Source organism: Pangasianodon hypophthalmus, chromosome 6 (genome assembly GCF_027358585.1).
Source record: "Pangasianodon hypophthalmus isolate fPanHyp1 chromosome 6, fPanHyp1.pri, whole genome shotgun sequence".
NCBI lineage: Eukaryota > Metazoa > Chordata > Actinopteri > Siluriformes > Pangasiidae > Pangasianodon > Pangasianodon hypophthalmus.
The window spans coordinates 13,556,304-13,573,561 of NC_069715.1; the positions used below are offsets into that span (position 1 = coordinate 13,556,304).

The 17,258-nt window shown below is 40.2% G+C and overlaps 1 protein-coding gene across 2 annotated transcripts; it reads right to left on the reverse strand.

Moving 5' to 3' along the window:
- Positions 1-112: 112 nt before the first annotated feature.
- aars1 (alanyl-tRNA synthetase 1) lies at positions 113-16,157 on the reverse strand. Of its 2 annotated transcripts, XM_026927144.3 has the most exons (22): positions 16,034-16,103; positions 14,665-14,739; positions 13,345-13,512; positions 12,907-13,095; positions 12,534-12,679; positions 10,702-10,893; positions 10,471-10,615; positions 10,240-10,385; positions 10,046-10,154; positions 9,673-9,823; positions 7,883-8,007; positions 7,462-7,606; positions 7,197-7,375; positions 6,988-7,101; positions 6,036-6,242; positions 5,612-5,796; positions 3,739-3,847; positions 3,394-3,507; positions 3,182-3,301; positions 1,712-1,798; positions 1,414-1,527; positions 113-964 (listed from the first exon to the last, which is right to left on the reverse strand). In XM_026927144.3, the coding sequence occupies exons 2-22, from the start codon at positions 14,713-14,715 to the stop codon at positions 785-787; spliced, it is 2,976 nt and encodes a 991-aa protein (XP_026782945.3). In that variant the 5' UTR covers positions 14,716-14,739; positions 16,034-16,103; the 3' UTR covers positions 113-784. The 2 variants fall into 2 exon arrangements, with proteins under 2 accessions (XP_026782945.3, XP_026782946.2); XM_026927145.3 differs by lacking the exon at positions 14,665-14,739 and having other exon boundaries at positions 16,034-16,157.
- Between the last annotated feature and the right edge of the window lie 1,101 nt (positions 16,158-17,258).

A 17,258-nucleotide genomic window follows, 5' to 3' on the forward strand; every position in this document is an offset into this window, starting at 1 on the left:
ATAATGTAGTACAGTAACAGTAGGCTTGATATAAAGCAGGCATGAGGAAGCAGCTAAATCACCAAGGGTTTTCATGTGCTATTATAAATGATGAAATGCAACAGTAATCAACTACACTGATACACTCCCTTTTATTCCTTTTATTCCAGTATGCAAAATCTTCCATCTACAGCAGGCTAACAGTAAGACCGTTTACAATTACGAGTGAGAAAAGGTCATTCCACAGGACAAGAAACAAGTCAGTCTCACAATTATTTTAATTCAGTATGTATTACTACTTAATAATCAGTGAAAAGCTAGGTCAAACATAAGAAATACAGGTCATGGGGCATTACCAATTAGAACCATTAGAACTACTCCCCAGGAGTGGAAAGAAAGTGAGATTATTGTCTAATGTCACAGAGATAGACCATGATTATTATACATACATATGTATATATATATATAAATAGTAAATTTGCAATGGTTTTAGTGCAAGGGTCACAAGAGGGCTTAACATTCGTTGATACCTCCTTCTGTCAATCAATGCATTATTGGCCAATCAGAAAGCTTAGGAACACCCCTTTTGTGCTTCTGAAGTCTAGGGGACAGCTGAATGGACGGTGCAGTAATCTTCTACGGTGCCATCTTGCCCTCAGTACTTTCCTTGCACACAGAAAGAGGGTGCCAATGGCTTTTGAGATGCAAATTGAGATGGTTGTGTGAATTTCAGCAGACAGCACTGCATTACTCTAGTCAGATTAGAGGAGGTTTTTAGGCCTTCTCCCCGAACCCTCAGAAGTATCTAGTTTTGTCCCAGTTTGAGTTGGGCAAATTGTCTGGCCAGCTTCAGGGCCTCCTGGACGCTCTGCGTGTTTTTGCCTGTGGCCTGAGCAGACATGTCTTTCCCGCCTCCTTTTCCATCTAGCAGTGGGCATACTTCCTGAACCCACTCGTTTGCTTTTAAGCCCTGATTTGCAACCTCCTGCACAGAAAAGAAGTGAAATAAATACAACACTATTAATTAAAAAAAATATTCTGCTTTCTTTATATATCTTTAAAAATAACATACTTATTTGGGAGTTTTACATGTGCAGTTGCACATAATATTGTCCTGTCCTTCAAGCTCTCACTATTTTGATTCCAAAAACAGAGATGAGATTTTTTTTCCCTCTCTCTCTGTAGTTATGATTTTTGGAGAATTTCCAGACATTGAAAAATTAAAGGTACACATGCATAGTATTCCAGTTACATTACCACTGGTAGCTACCAAAATATGATAACAGTCTAACAGATTACTGGTGTATATATAAATACGAGGGGGTGAGGGGGGCCTGCCCCCAACAGTATTTGGCTCCAGGTCAAATCTAACAGATGATAAAGCATTACTGTGAAAGGCTTTTTAAACTTGTGATGAAGGTTGGTGTAGTTTACCTGCGGCACTTGGCAGAGGCAGATAATCTTGCCCGCTTCATTGTCCACAGCAAAAAGCATGGCAGCAGTCTGAGGGGACTGAGTCTTCAGCAGCTTCAGGGACTCATTCAGAGCCTGTATGTTCACAGAGAGGAACACAGCCAACACTTTTACCAAGCAAGTTCTTTTCAGAATACTGTAAAACATGATCATATTTTATGGCAGATGCTTGCTACTGTAGCTTGTTCAGGTAGCCAAGCATATGCTATACTCAGTTTCTTGCATACGTGTAATTTTAAGCAGATCAGCGAGACAGTACCTTTGCACTAGCTCCACTCTCCATCTCCATGACGAGAAGAGGCTGGTTGGGGTTGCCGTCGATGACCTCTTTCGTCTTCTCAAGAACCTAAAGAAAGGCCAAAACAAAGAAAGCATGCATGCTTTTATTGTCATACATATATGCATATGCACACAGTACAAGTATTTTTGTTGTATATCGCAGCTGGGGTTAGAGCACCGGCTCAGCCATGATGCACTCTGAGCTTGGAATATTCAAATCCAATATCAATTATTGATGCAGAGCAACTCCATAGTTCTCCAGAGCATTCCACCACAATCATCCAACAGCAAATCATCAGCCATATTAACACCCACAATACAGCCTAGATTTGATTACAAGGCAGACTGTGAACTCAAGTGATTTAGCTACTTGACATGTGTCTGCTGAACTCCACAGGCTCTTCCAAAGAACTGGAGTTTAATTTCTCCTTCCTCTTTACTTAGTAGATAACATCAGGAAGAGACAAGAAAGCTTTAGATGGTGATGACCTTGAAAAAGCACCATGGGACCGTTTCCTTCTATTTTTGCATCAATTGACTGCTGCTAATGTTACGCTCTCTGCCACAGTTAAGATGTCAGTGATACAGTGGCAGCAAATTCAAAGCCACACACACAAAATCTAACCACAGCTTAAGGGCACTTTCACACCCATTAGTTCATTTGCTGACTCTAAATCAGGGTACTTTTGATTTGTTTTCATACTGGACTGACTTGGTTACATACTGCACATAACTGAACAAATCAAAACAAAAAGCCTAAGGACATGCAGGACTTCTCTTTGTCAGAAATACATGCAAAAAAAGGTAAACAACCCTTTTCCAAGTGCACAGAGAAAACCCTAAAATCGACTGAACATGGAGCTTTATATGTAACTAATGTAAAACATTTTTTTATCTCAACCAGCATTAAATTTCTCTTTTTGTTCCAGGCTCCAGATATCTAGCTAGATATATAACATTTCTGCAGCGGTACCACTCTTTCCTTTGTTTCAGTTTGTGCCTCATGGGGCAGATTAGTAGCTTGGATCTACTAAAAAATTGCCCGCAAATCCAAATACATGCCATGTTTGGTTCACTTCATGCATTTGGGTCGATTCAGGGTTAAATCTCTTTCTCAGTGCAATCAAATCACGTTAAAAGTTTGCTTTGGTCCACACCTTTGTGCGCTTGCTCTGTTCTCACCTGCCTAAACAAACTGCACAGAAGGGAAGATGTACCACAGTTCAATTCACACAGACAAAATGCTGCGTATATGTAAAAGCACCTTAAACGGTCAAAACAATGTAAAGATCCACAACAATGCCCCATGTAATGCCAGCTCTGCCTTCTCTCCGCAGCCCACACACTGGTCTGTATAAAAAATTAAGGACTGGAAGATGCTGAGCCACCGCTGGGATTAGAATGGAAATGAGTAAGAAACCCTCATTATGCTGGTGTGTGTTTCTCTCACCCTCTTCTGCACGTCAGCTTTGCTGCTACGGTCCAGGTCATCCATGATCTTCTTCAAGCCCTTCAGAGCCTCCCTCATCTCGTCTTTCTGCCACTGGGAGATCACTGCAGTTCCTAAGGTCTGGAACACCACAAATATCCGTTAAAGATAACATGATGCATTAAATCTTGTGCAGAGAATGTGTAAAGATGCGAGTTAACTGTGAAGCTCACCTCACTCAGGTCTGCTATTTCCTTCTGGATGTCTTTATTGGGAGCAGTCTGACCTTTCACTTTCTCAGCCATGGCAGACAGGGCCTGACGCAGAGCATCAGCTTTCCTCTGAGCCTGTTAACACACAGCTTAGTCATCAGCACACACAGCTTATCCTGCTGCAACATGGAGCTTTCAGGTTATTCTTTAAATAAATGACATTTTATTATATTATCACGCTTAGTAAAGCAAAGTAAAGATGTAGGCTAGTTACAGTTATAAAAAGGTCATCACAAATCAACGTGATAAATACTAGCTAAAAGTAAAAGACAATGCGTAACAAATGTGTGAGAGGAGAGTGATCACCTTCTGAGCCTCTGCTCCAGTCACAGCCACGATTCGCCTGATCCCCTTAGCGATGGCCTCCTCGGACACGATCACAAACTGGGCAGCATGACTCGAGTTCTGCAGGTGCCTGAGATAACAAGCATGGGTCAAGGTTATGCTCGTTAATTCATACAGCTCCCGTGTTGCGAGCAGGCCAACCTGACCTGGACTGATAACTCTGTGATTGCACCGTATCTCTGGCACAGACACCCCAATGCTAGTTACACAAATTTGTCATAATCGTAGCAGTGCACTTGTTTGACTCAGCTGAAAGTTTTCTCAAGTGTTCAAGTACTGATGAACTGAATACGTAATTTGAAATAATTAAAATATTCAATGTATAATTAGTAGGAAATAAAATGTGCCGTTACAGGGAAATAATCAACGACAGGGAGGTGTGCTGATGTTACCACTCCGATTATTTTCAATAATAAAGTTATACCTCTTATACCAGTGCAATTTGCCAACAATGACATTTATGTCTTAGCTAAAGAATTACACATCATCGTTTTTAACCATTTATAATTACATTTCATGTTGTGGAATGTTTGCAAAACAAGTTAGTTCATGTTATCAAAATATATATATTTAAACTATATTTTTTGGCATTTGGCAGACACCCTTATCCAGTGTTATCACTTGTGTGTTGTTCAGTCATCAGACTCTCTTTTCTCTCTCAAAGATAAGACAAAATAATGCAGCTTGTCAAGATGCCAAGAAACCAGAATGCCCTAAGCCCTCTGTCCTAAAAAAAATTCCCATGACAGGAAACTTAACAACAGCTTTAGCAAATTGTTGACAGTGGACTTGCTCCAGTACAGCTAAACAAACATTTCGTCACAGAAATATCAATCACTTTCAAATCCACTCATGTGGATTAAAACTATATAAGTCCCTGCGTTGTCTGTTACTATAAAAATAGAGTGCATTAACATTCATCTGTGATTTGCCTTTCCAGCCATGCTGTTATAGAAAATGCACGGCATGTAAATTTGTACAGTCCATGTTTTCCTGCCATCCTAAATAGCTAGCATCCTAGTTTCCATTTGTCATAGGCAGATATACTCTATATGGCCAAAAGTTTGTGGACACTTGACCATCACACCCATATGTGGTTCTTCCCCAAACTGTTGCCACAAAGCTGGAAGCACACAGTTGTACAGAATGTCTTTGTATGCTGTAGCATTAGTTTCCCTTCACTGAAACTGAGGGGCCCAAACATGTTCCAGCATGACGATGAGTAGTGAGGTCCATGAGAACATGCACAAAACCCTGTCTTCAATCCCACTGAACACCTTTGAGATTAACTGGAATCAGTGCCCAACCTCACTTATGCTCTTGTGTCTGAATGAACAAATCCCCACAGCTACACTCCAAGATCCAGTGGAAAACCTTCCCAGAAGAGTGGAGGTTATTATAACTGGAAAGGGGAGACTAAATCTGGAATAACAAGCACATATGGGTGTGATGGACAGGTGTACACAAACTTTTGGACATATAGTGTATATGGGGTTTCAGTATTAGAATCTCCATAATTATCATCATCATATTCTCAACAATTTGTGTCACAGTAGCCAAACCTGTCAAAAATATATCATAGTTCATGAAGTTAGCTAGCATGCTAGCAGAGCAAAGAGTATAAGGAGTGTAATGAATGTTTATCCTACAAGACTTCCTCATATGAGCTCATATACCCAACTCCCTGATTTAGTCCATTACACAAATGGACTATGTGTTTTATGTCGAAAAATGTGAAATTAGAAGCAACAAATTTGACCCAAACACCAATCTATGTATTCGGAATCAACTAACTAAAATGCTGTTTGTGAGTGCAGGAGTTCTTTAAACTTACGTTCCACCACAGAACTCAATGGAGGTGAGAGAGCCTGCAGTGCTGTTGGGGTCGGCCAGCAGATCCTCCACAGGGATGCCGATGGACACAACTCTCACAGGGTCTGGATATGTCTCGTCAAAGACAGCACGCAGGCCCTGGATGGCCTTGGCAGCTGCAAGTGAGGCGTCCTTGGCGTACACTGGCTATAGGGAAGGAAATACCACAAATGGTGGTTATAATGTATTTTAACAGGTTTGGCAACGGAAAATAGGACATTAATCAAGACTCTGATAAAAAAAAAAAAAAAAAAAAAAAAAAACATTATTTAATCATACATATAACATAAAGCAATACAGCTTCTGAAAGGAACATGGGTTTCAAAGTTATCGAGATTTAAAATGATGTGCAAAGCTCTTTCTAATACGACTTCTTATTGTATTACCTTGGCATCCTTTATCATGGCGGTGGCGATTTCCTCAGTGCGGTGCACCTCCTCTGTGCTCATAGCTCCCTTGGCAGTAAAGTCAAAGCGCAGGCGGTCCGGTGCCACAAGGGAACCACGCTGATCCGCTTCACCAAGCACAGACCTCAAGGCAAAGTTCAGGATGTGGGTGGAAGTGTGGTTACTCATGATGGGCCTGCGGCGAGCCTGAAGGAGCCCAAGAGCAGGGAAAGAAGATACATTTACAGAACAACAGACTTCCCAGGAGGAAAAAAAAACTGCACAAACTGCAAAAACACTTTTAACAAAATACTTTTGTCATCAGAAAGTTGGAACACTGGTCCAGTTAGGTGGGTTTTGGTACCTGTTTAACTACTAACAGGAACTCTGGGGTGGGGTTAGTAACTCTACTGACTATGTGTCCTGAACCCCACAACATGTGACAACATGCATACAGAATTAACAGTAAAATTATCTCCTTTGTTGCTGCTATTTGTGCCATCAAATGCAACATTTTGCATTTCTCTACCTATAAAATAAAATAATAATAATAATAATAAATTAAGCCAGTCTTTAGAACAAGTAAACTAGAGTTTTTAATGGGTTTGATAACATGCTCACAATATTATCTTATCATATCTTTGTTGGATTTCATTCTAACTCATTTTAACAGTGTTAATCCGAGCACTTCCTCTGTGTTGAATTTAACAGTTTAATGGTTCCTGTGTGGGCCAATTCTAGTTTTTGAATGTGCAGAGAAAAAAAAAAAAAAAAAAAAAAAAAAGCTCAAAGGGTTTCAAGAGACACACTATATTAAAATGAAACCTTACTTTATGAGTTTCAGAAGTCTAAGTATTGTTTAGACTTCTAAATGCAAAGATCTAAAACAATGAGCTATGTAAATAAATATAGACTAAAATAAATGAATAGATTATATAAGCTCATCCCTTACCTCATCGACATGTAGAGTGAGACGGTCTCCAACCTTCAGCATGCCATACACAGTTCCGACATGCAGCACGTAGCCTCCACGCACCTGAGTGTTCTTCACCGTGAACTCCATCCTCTGAGACACACATTTAACACACAATCAAAATGCATAATATATCGTCAAGTGGGTTAAAGGAACAACACCCCGTTCTCTTTTCCCACGTGTCTTACGTCCTCTGTGGAGTCGTTCTCGCGCAGCATGTATCCCTCATCGAAGGTCTGACCTCCCTGCTCAGCATAGAAAGATGTCTGATCAAGCAGCACACCACACTCCTGCCCTGTGTTCACCTCATCCACGAATGCACGCTCACGCCTCAGAGCAAGCACTGTGCCAACGGCCTGCTCAAACGCTGTACACACAAACACTGACGGTTACAACAGGACTACACACACGCAGAACACACAGAACACACACTGTGTGGCAAATGTTAGTCACCGTAGTTGCCCTTGTCATCAGAGGTATAGCGGTATTTCGGTGTGTCGTCGGTGACAGGGACTCCTTTGTTTCTCAGCTCCTCAATGGCATAGATGTCCAGCATGATGTGGTCCTCATCTCCAGCACCTTTGCCTTGGGACTTCAGCTAACAGCACAAAAAGGAGAGAAAACCTTTAGAGCCCAAGTAAACTGCTTACTTAGCAGTCCAGTGCTAACAGACTGTCTCTGGCTGTGGTTACCAAGTGTATGGGCTCAGTAAGATTTCTGTTTATCATTTGCTGCTTAAATTGTACAGATCTGTGTTTAGAGCAGCCATTGTGATCCAGACAGGAACTCAGATCCCATGTGTTTAGAAAAGAAAATGGTAGTGGTTCTAATCAATCTTCTCTTCAGCACCACCCAGCAACTTTAGCTCTCCCACCTGTGCAGCTTTCTTCTCCTCCTCAAACGCAGCTAGGTCCACTCCCATGCCTTTCTCCTCTGCAATGAGGACAGTCAGATCCAGAGGGAAGCCGTAGGTATCGTACAGCAGCCAGGCAGTGTCCCCTGCACAGGATGAAACAGAGTATTAACACCACATACGAGCGATCTGCTGTCAACTATTAGAGCTCTTTTCTGTTTTGACAATGTGACGGCTCAGGAGCAGCTCACATTTGGACACTTAGATAGATAGATAGATAAATAAATATTGGTGGAATATACTCAGGTTTTTTCTAATGAAGAGATGCCAAAGTGTATTATTTGCAGAAAAACTCAATTTTGATCAAAACCTGATTTGTCATTTTTGGCTGTTTTCCAGAATTCAGTAATATACTTCCAGTGCATATATCCACTTCAAAATTACACACACAATATATTTTGACTTTATACTTATAAATACGAAAAAAAAAAATATCCATAAGAATAAGCAAAGATATGTTTAAAGAAGAAAACTGATAGGGAAAAAAAGTATTTAGACACCATGAATTACCAACATTAGTACTTTGTTGCCGTTGCTGGCAATTACAGCTTTGAGACATCGCCAGTAAGAAGTAATTAGGTTTTTTGCAGCATTGTGGTTCAGTTTTGGCCCATTCCTCTTGGCAAATTATCTTAAATTCCCCAAGCTTACTCTGATGGATTCACGATTTCAAAATCCTCCATAAAGAGTCAGGAGGACTTCTTGAGTTATTCTGGCTCTGTGTTTGGGGTCATTGTCTTTCTGAAACCTCCAACTTCTCCCCAGACTGTTTCTAAGCTGATGAGATTAAATTCTCCAATTCTCTGTTCAGGTACATCGCTCCATTCATGTTTCCTTCATGTTTACAGGGGAGCAACCCTTCTACCTCTGTACTTCACTGTGGATATGGTGTTCTTGGAATCATATGCACAATCCTTCTTTCTCCAAACATGAGGAGCTGAATTATTGCCAAAGTGTTCTATTTTTGTTTTCACTGACCACAGTATATTGTTACAGGAGTTCTGCTTTCTCTAAACGCTTTTAGATGTGCGTCTCTCTGCTTCTTTTTTATCAGAAGAGTTTTATGTATGGTGTAGGAGTGGCGATAATTGCAGTGCAGTTCACTGCTTATTGTTCTCGGTGTAACTGCTGTTCCCCGCTGCTATCAGGACGTTGTGCAACTTGCATGGCGCACCTGCCTGGGGACTTAGTTGTGGTATTATTGAAGCAATTATACTGCCAGGGATGTTTAAGGTGTTTGTTCTTTGCTATGGCTTTGTAGCTTTTTCCATTTGAGTGCTCTTTAATAATGTTGTCCCTGAGAACTGTAGGAAGCTCTACTTGTTGCATGAAATCTTCCCAACCAACCAGAACATCTTTTATAATGACAGCAGGAGCAATTTGCATGAGAATACATTTTGCAGTATTTATATTTAGAATATTATTTATTTTTCTGTAAGCTTTCATTTATATATATGTAATATAACTATTTAACTGGTTTAACTTCTCTATAATCCCTATAATATTATACGAATTACCTTTGTATTACTTTTGTACTTTACCTTCTTAGCCAGTAAAAGATGCTAAACAGCTAGCTGTCATAGTGGTCAGTTTGGGTTCTGTGTATGCGGCCATAGGAATTCAGTGTGAATGGACTAATACTAGAATGGGAATATGTAAACCACACAAGCTTTGCACACACTTTCACACCAGTGAACTTCTAACCTCAAAGACAAAGATAAACTGAATTAAGAGAGACTAGAGGCACCAACCTGGAAGAGTCTTGCTGTCTCCAAGGTTTTGGATCTTCCTGTCCAGGATGCGTCGCCCTCTGCTGAGAGTCTTAAGAAACTGCATTTCCTCTTCATTAATGACATCCTTCACTGTGTCTGGGTCTTTCTTCAGCTCAGGGAAAGCATGTCCCTATGAGAAGAGATTATATAATGTTAAAAACTTTATTTTAACAAAAAACAAAAAAAAAGTTTTTTGGATGGCAGCATCTAAAAAATTATAGATTCTTATTACATTAACCCTAAATAATATGACAAAAAAGAAACAAAAGGACAAAAATCAAAGAGTTCCACTGAATCAGTGCGTTCAAAAGTTAATAGCTTTCCCTCTGTTCAGCTAGAGATGCATTCTTACCAGTGACTGCACCACCACATCCACCAGAGAGGCGAAGAAGCCCTTCTGAGCACCCAGCTTCTCATGAGCGTACCGAACAGCACGTCGCAGGATCCTTCTCAACACGTATCTACACACACACAGGACAGCTGTAATACAGTCACAAACTATGCAATACTCCCCAAGCATTGCTAAGGGCTACTCCATAATCTCACCCCCTTCCAGTGTTGTCAGGTCGACCACCGTCAGACAGAGCAATAGTGATGGTGCGGGCGTGGTCAGCGAGGACTCGATATGCCATGTCAATGCCATCTTGGTCTTCTGATCCAACTTTGCCAGTGTAAGGCCTGGCTCCTGTGCCCTTGGTACCCAAAACCAAACGTGCTTGTTAGGTTAGGGAAAATACAACAGCAACTAATACAGAGGTCATACTGATGTGCTTATACCTTCTGGATAGCTTCAAAGTAAGGAACGAAGAGGTCTGTGTCATAGTTTGACATCTTATTCTGCAGAACAGAGACCAGTCGCTCCAGCCCCATTCCAGTATCAATGCTCTTCTTAGGAAGAGGCTTCAGCTCTGTCTCGGACTCTCTGCATAGGGCATTCAAAACATTAGGATAAATTAGTTTGTACATGCACATCTTTGTCGACCTAAAGCCAAAGTGCCTTTATTCTACCTGTTGAACTGGATAAACACCAGATTCCAGATCTCCAGCACATTAGGGTCGTCCATGTTGACGAGGTGTGCAGCGTCTCTGCCTCCAATGCGGTCGTAGTGGATCTCACTGCAGGGCCCACAGGGACCAGTGTCTCCCATCTCCCAGAAATTGTCTTTCATATTACCTGGCAGGATACGCTCCTCTGCCACCCTGACACACAGTACAGACACACAGCAGATATTGAGGAAACACAGGCCACGCATATGTACCATGAAGTGTCATTAACAGCGTAACATTGATACACATATTAGAAACGTGTGCTGTGCCTGAATTCAAGACCTAGTCACAATATCATATCATATCATATCGTATTCACCATATGATAGTGCTGTCAGAAGTCACAGTGGATAAATACTATTTCCTGGATAATTCACCATTTTTTCTCATAGTGCACCATGAATCCAGTGTTTGTGTACTTTCTACAGTAAAGTACCACTAAACAAAACTCCTTTTAGATCACAATTTACTTGTCAGGATGGATCAGTGCCGCCGATGTTATATATAAAAATCATTTAAAAAAATGTTTAAAAAACGAACAAACTAAAGCCAACAAGTACTTGTTAGTAGAATGCTGCTTTTTTGTACTTCTATATTTTTTCAGTTTTGTGTTAGTAGATGGTTTTTTTAAAGTATTCAAATTATTTATGCAATGGATGCCCTATTTAGAACAATCAATACTGTAAATAGTGAATAAGTGAGAGTCACCGCTTCAGCAACACATCCCCTGAGTATGCATCAACTACAGAGCTGAGAGGGGTGAAAAAAATCAGTAGCCCAGGACAAGCAGATTTTGTGCCTGTGCTATTAGGTTTTTATTTTTTTCATAGTTGCCTGGAAGAAAAGTAGGCTCATTAACCAGAGAAAGAAAAAAAATTCAAGTTATTCAAATGAATCTCTCATCCAAGTTGAAAGGATAAAATCTGTGATTTTTAATGACATGCCAAAATAGAAACAGTTTATCACTGCTGAAGTGAAGAAACCGTAATAGATGCAGATTTCACACTTTAAAGATAATTTTCACAATGTAGACTCTTAATTTTAGTGCTTGATACACTTCTACTAGCACCACACACACTGTCATGTTAGTACAATGTCAGTGTATATTACAGGTGTAACAATACACACCAGTCACGATTTGATTCGACTCATTTTACTAGCTTTGGCATTTACCATTCAATCCTCCGAATATTTTGAACCAAATTTTGATGAAAAAATATTATGATTGAAAAGACTATTTTTCTATATAATAAACAATGCAAAAACAATGTGCATTTTCCTCTGTATGAAACTAAATCAGTTTTAAAAATTGCTCAAAACAGAGGTTTAATATCATAAACAAAATGTACTACAGATTCACCATATCTTAAAACGAAATACAAAAACAAAACATGGATACAAAAAAAAAAACAAACCCCAAAACAAACAAGTCATAAACAATCAGAAAAACATCACCGCCTCAACCCTAAAGATAATCCTTGCTCTTCTTTCTGTGAGTGGCTGTCATTTGCCTTTCACCTGGATGTGCCTGGGTGTGTTGTTGAAAGACTTCAATCTGCTAATCCTACTTGTAAGAACTATGTTCCATGCAGCCGAGTTCCTTGCATCATATGCTTCCTTTTTCAAGAGTTAATGTATATGTTTGTGCAGTGTGAGATATCAAACTATGCAAGCTGTAAAAATCTGACTGACTGCAGTTCACTTAAAAGCATACATTTTCTAATCTAGGTGTAGATTTAAACAGCGTGATTTTGGTGTGTCTCCAAACACTCATCTTATACACTCACACTTACCCTAGGTCAAGCCAGATCTGCTTGCACTCATTGTCACAATCAAGGCCTGCTTCAGCATGTCCTCCAAAGTAGGTGAAATACAAGCGCTCGAGAGGGATCCCGAACTCCTGGGTCAACAACTCCAGAGCCATCTTACAGGCCAATTGCTAAAGACAGAACAGGAGGAAGAAAGAATTCACAAAAATTTAACTGCAGCCTAGACCTTCTAATACATTCTGTTATATGAGAAGCATTAAGAGAAATATAGTAAAGAACAGCAAATCAGATTTATTTATCAGATTTATTTGAACAGATTAGTTCATTCAGAATGTCATACTCAATACTGTGTCAAATAACTCTTGTCTTATTGCCCTGGTGGGTTCCTGTGTCTTACTTTAAAGTAATCTCCAAAGGACCAGGAGCCCAACATCTCAAAGAAGGTGTGGTGGTACACATCTTTGCCCACGTCATCCAGGTCGTTATGTTTACCACCAGCACGGATGCACTTCTGGGTGTTGGCAGCACGCTTCAGTCTGGCCATGGGGTGGGATGGGTCGATCGTGTTTAGGAAGATAGGTTTGAACTATAAAAAGAAGACTTGGTGAAAACAAAGGCCATGACTACAAGAAAAAAAAAACTCTCACAACTATACTTGTGCCCCAGGAAGAAATTGCAGACATAACAGACTACAGTTTCAATTTTCTTTACATAAAGCCTGTTCATACACGTCAAGCTTTTGCATTCAAAGACGCTAATATTACAGTAATTATACAGATTAGAAAACTGTTGACCACTAATACTACATTCATTAACAAGGGTGTGACGGTCTTACCTGGTTCATGCCAGCATTGGCAAAGAGAAGGGTTGGGTCATCCAGGGGAATGGTGGAGGACGAGTGCACATACTGATGCTCGTAGCGACGGAAGAAGTTAATGAACTTCTCACGGATCTGAGCGGCAGTCAGTGAAGTGTCCATGCTGGATGGGTTGTTCGAAGAAGACTAGGAAATCAGAAAATACAGAGTAACAACTTATTAAAAAAAATTCATTCCACCTTAGAAAACGCCACTTCCTAGCACACTTGAGCCATGCATCTAGGGAGGGAGGAATCATGTTAGACCGGCAGCGTAGGAAGCTATTGTAACTGCCAGACAGGCAAACAAAATTCTGAAAGGGCAAGAATGCCAAACCCTGTAATTCATTCTTCTTCTTCTTCTTCTTCCTTAACTCATTCTTCTGTTGCTGCATTTAATCCTATGTAGGGCACGTTAGAAACCAAAGGCATAAAAGAGAAGTTCCCCTTTGAACACACTTCTCTGATTAAAAGAGTTCAGTAGGCTTACTCCAACTTCACCTGGCTTCTCTATTAGAAAATGGCAAGAAAAAAAAAAAGCATTGAACTTGAATGAGGATCAAGAGAACCTCATACAAAATGAAAGTAATTTATGCCTTTCAAAACACCTGACTTCTATCCTATGGGTGGAAAAATCAGTCCTCATGGGAGGCTCCTCATGGAAGACAGCTCTCGAACCAGCAGCACTAATTACTGCACTGTTGTTTCCAGGGACAGGAATAATAACTTCTCACAACACCTCTTGAGCAAGAGAACAGTAGATGTGGTAGCAACATACCTAAAATACATAAAATACATTCCCTACAAATCTGTACTTCTTTACTGTTTGACTCATCATGGCCTTTAATGCAAACCAATTCACTGAATTTGCATTTTGCTACACAACACTCAAACATGCAACCTGTGTCTTCTCTATGATGCCTAGAAACAAAATAGTACTAATGCATTTGTAGTGTTAATGCAGCAACAATGTAAAGTGCTGTAGAGAAATAATGCGTGACTGCAAGCTTCCACGACAGACCATTGAGCAATTCCACTACTGAATCTGGTAGAGTTATGAAACTCATGACGTCTGAGACATCACGAGGTCCTCATGCACTGGCAAAACACACAAGACTAAGATCTTGCAAAAATATCATTCAAGTCCTGCAAATATTATTTAGATCAACCAGACGGAGTTCAACTCATGTCACTCAGTGGGGATGCAGCATATCAAAGTAATCCAGTGCTTCAAGCATTTCCTTAAGAGACAAGATGAGCTGACCACACACCACACATCCTGCACAAACTGATGCTTCACCTGCCACCATGTAAATGCTTTGGCACAGAAAAAAGCGAGATGGAGAGCCATGTGGATCACGACACCTTAACACTCCTATGGAGGAAGGCAGGAAAAGTAAATGAGATTCATCTGTCTCACATATGCAAATGTATACGGTGTTGCCAACTTCCTGTCGACCTTCTTGCTAGATCTAGACTTTAATTCAAAAGGATCCTCGTGACTTTTTGAGCAAAGGTTATCAACTGTTTTGCACTCGATGCGGTTCTCCAGCTCACATCACTGCTGCAGGCTATACGAGTTAGGAGAGCAGGTTCAGGCGACATACCACCAGTGTGTAAAACCTGACTGCATTGCGCTTGCATGAACCTGTGTTCCCAACGACCAATCACTGTTCGCAAACACTAATCACCATTGCTTGTCTCACCCATGCATTTTTTTTGTTCTTTTCTCTTCTGGATTATATATAAACGAGTAATAAAAACAAGTACTTCCAACCATACCTGTTCCTTTTGCATCTATTCCCTGACTGCTCACAACCACGGCTTCTTTTTGTCCATGTTCTTGAGAGGAATTATAGTATTTTGTAAATACGCATAAAATAGACCGGTTATTGCAACACACCCAAAAACTATTTTCTATTCTGATGAAACTCTATTCTATCCTAAATCTCTTCGTCATAGAAATATAAAATGCTTTGATATGAAAATGATCATGATGAATCAATGCAATTTGCATATGCAAGTCACTCCGCGGTGACGTCATCTGGCGACTTTTTGAGCATATAGTAGCAACTTTCCCCTGAAAAGAGCTGACTGCACTGCTGTCAGTGGATAGGATTGGATAGGTTTCATGCAGCTCATTGGATGCATCAGCATTTGGTCACTCCTCATAATGCAGGAAGGCAAGTGATAATTTAAACGCATGAATATAATAAATCTACACAACAAGCTAGACTTGACCTACTCAAATAAGCATGTAAGCAAATAAGCATGCTTACGACTAACTGGTATGAGCTTATCCCTTATCTGGAGCTACAGTTTCAAGTCTCTATAATAAGAACAACCAGCAGCACTGATTTAACACATGAGAAGCAGAATTAAGCAGCAGCTCCTGCTTCATATTAACCAAAAATACCGTCAGTCTGCTGAATAATACAGGTTAGAAGCCTAAAGACGAGATTTCTAATGAAGTCCAGGTTCACTGCTAGTCAGTTAGCTTGCTAGCTAGCTTTAGCTCTTCGACGCGCCACGAGACAAGCCTGTGCTATATGATGTGTCATGTACAGAACGGCTTCGGCAGTCGGACAAGAAGCCTATAGCATGATAAAGTTAAGAGAAATATCCCCAAGGAAATATGAAAAAGAATGCATAATAGTAGTGTATCTCACCAAAACGCTCCCAATAACCGCTTCTGCCTTCACAAGCACACACTGCTCAAACACGCCGGTACGGAAAACGCTGTAGTGCAGGAGTCAGGGCCATGCCGCTTTCCTATTGGTCAGCTGGGGGTGACGCCTTAACTTTACAACGACTCTATTGGTTGAAGGAGCTGTCAATAATAGACAACGTCAAGTTCATTTTCATTACTGGATGATGCAACGTAAAAGAAAGAGTTGAGTCATATCACAAACACTAAAATGATAATAAGTGTTATTACTTCATAGCATGCATCAAAATGTAATATATATTACGTCATCAAGCTCATGATGATGATGATAATAATAATAATAATAATAATAATAATAATAATAAAAGCTTAACTTACTATGAGATAAAATGGCACAAAGAGCCATATACTACACACACACACACACACACTGCGACTGGTTTTCATCATTGTCTAGCTATTATCTTACATATTGTATTCATAGCCTACTGTACAAACACGTTGCAGGCAAACAGACCAGACTACACCTTGGCATTACATTTATTAAGGCTATTATGAAGAAATAGCAAACTCTTTGTGATAATTCTCTTCTAATATAATAGCACCTGTATGCTATTCAAAAGTCTGTTCATACCACTACTGTTAATTGCTAAGGGACTAGGAAGGAGGATTGGCTGAATTACGAGTTAAACTCATAGGGACATGTAGAGACGGCCAGTGTGAGCTCTGGATTCCTGAAACAGTAAAACATGTTTCATATTATATTAACAAACTCATTTCATGGTAACTCATAACAGCCCATAAATGACCTGTGTTCACTTTAACACTGTATTGATGGATAGTTAATTTCACATGAAACAGACTAATAGCTTAGCTGCCTCCTAATTTTTTCCCTCCTCATTTTGAAGTGTCCAAGATAACAATATTCTAGTTAAATTTGTAACATAGTGTACTGTGCAGGGTGTTACCACTCTTCCTCCACAGGAGCAGAAGCACATGCTGGATGAGTGTCACACACCATACTCCTACACACACACACACACACACACACACAAACACTGAAATACACAAATGCACTCTGCCATATGGCACATGTATCAGAGCATGTCTCAGAGTCAGCCACTTAGGGGCACACAGGCTCTTTTCCTGCTTTGTTGACTGAAGACAAGCAGGCGCTTGGACTCCTCATATTTTTTTGTTACATATTAGCAGCACAGAGAGAGTAT

What these genes read in the sequence shown, in the direction of transcription:
- aars1 (XM_026927144.3), bottom strand. Translation starts at nt 14,715, where the DNA reads ATGGCTCTCCATCTCGCTTTTTTCTGTGCCAAAGCATTTACATGGTGG. An exon ending in ACTTTGAAGCTATCCAGAAG is followed by an intron (nt 10,386 to 10,470) that starts GTATAAGCACAT and finishes TTGGGTACCAAG; the next exon opens with GGCACAGGAGCCAGGCCTTA. An exon ending in AAGCTGACGTGCAGAAGAGG is followed by an intron (nt 1,799 to 3,181) that starts GTGAGAGAAACA and finishes GCCTTTCTTTAG; the next exon opens with GTTCTTGAGAAGACGAAAGA.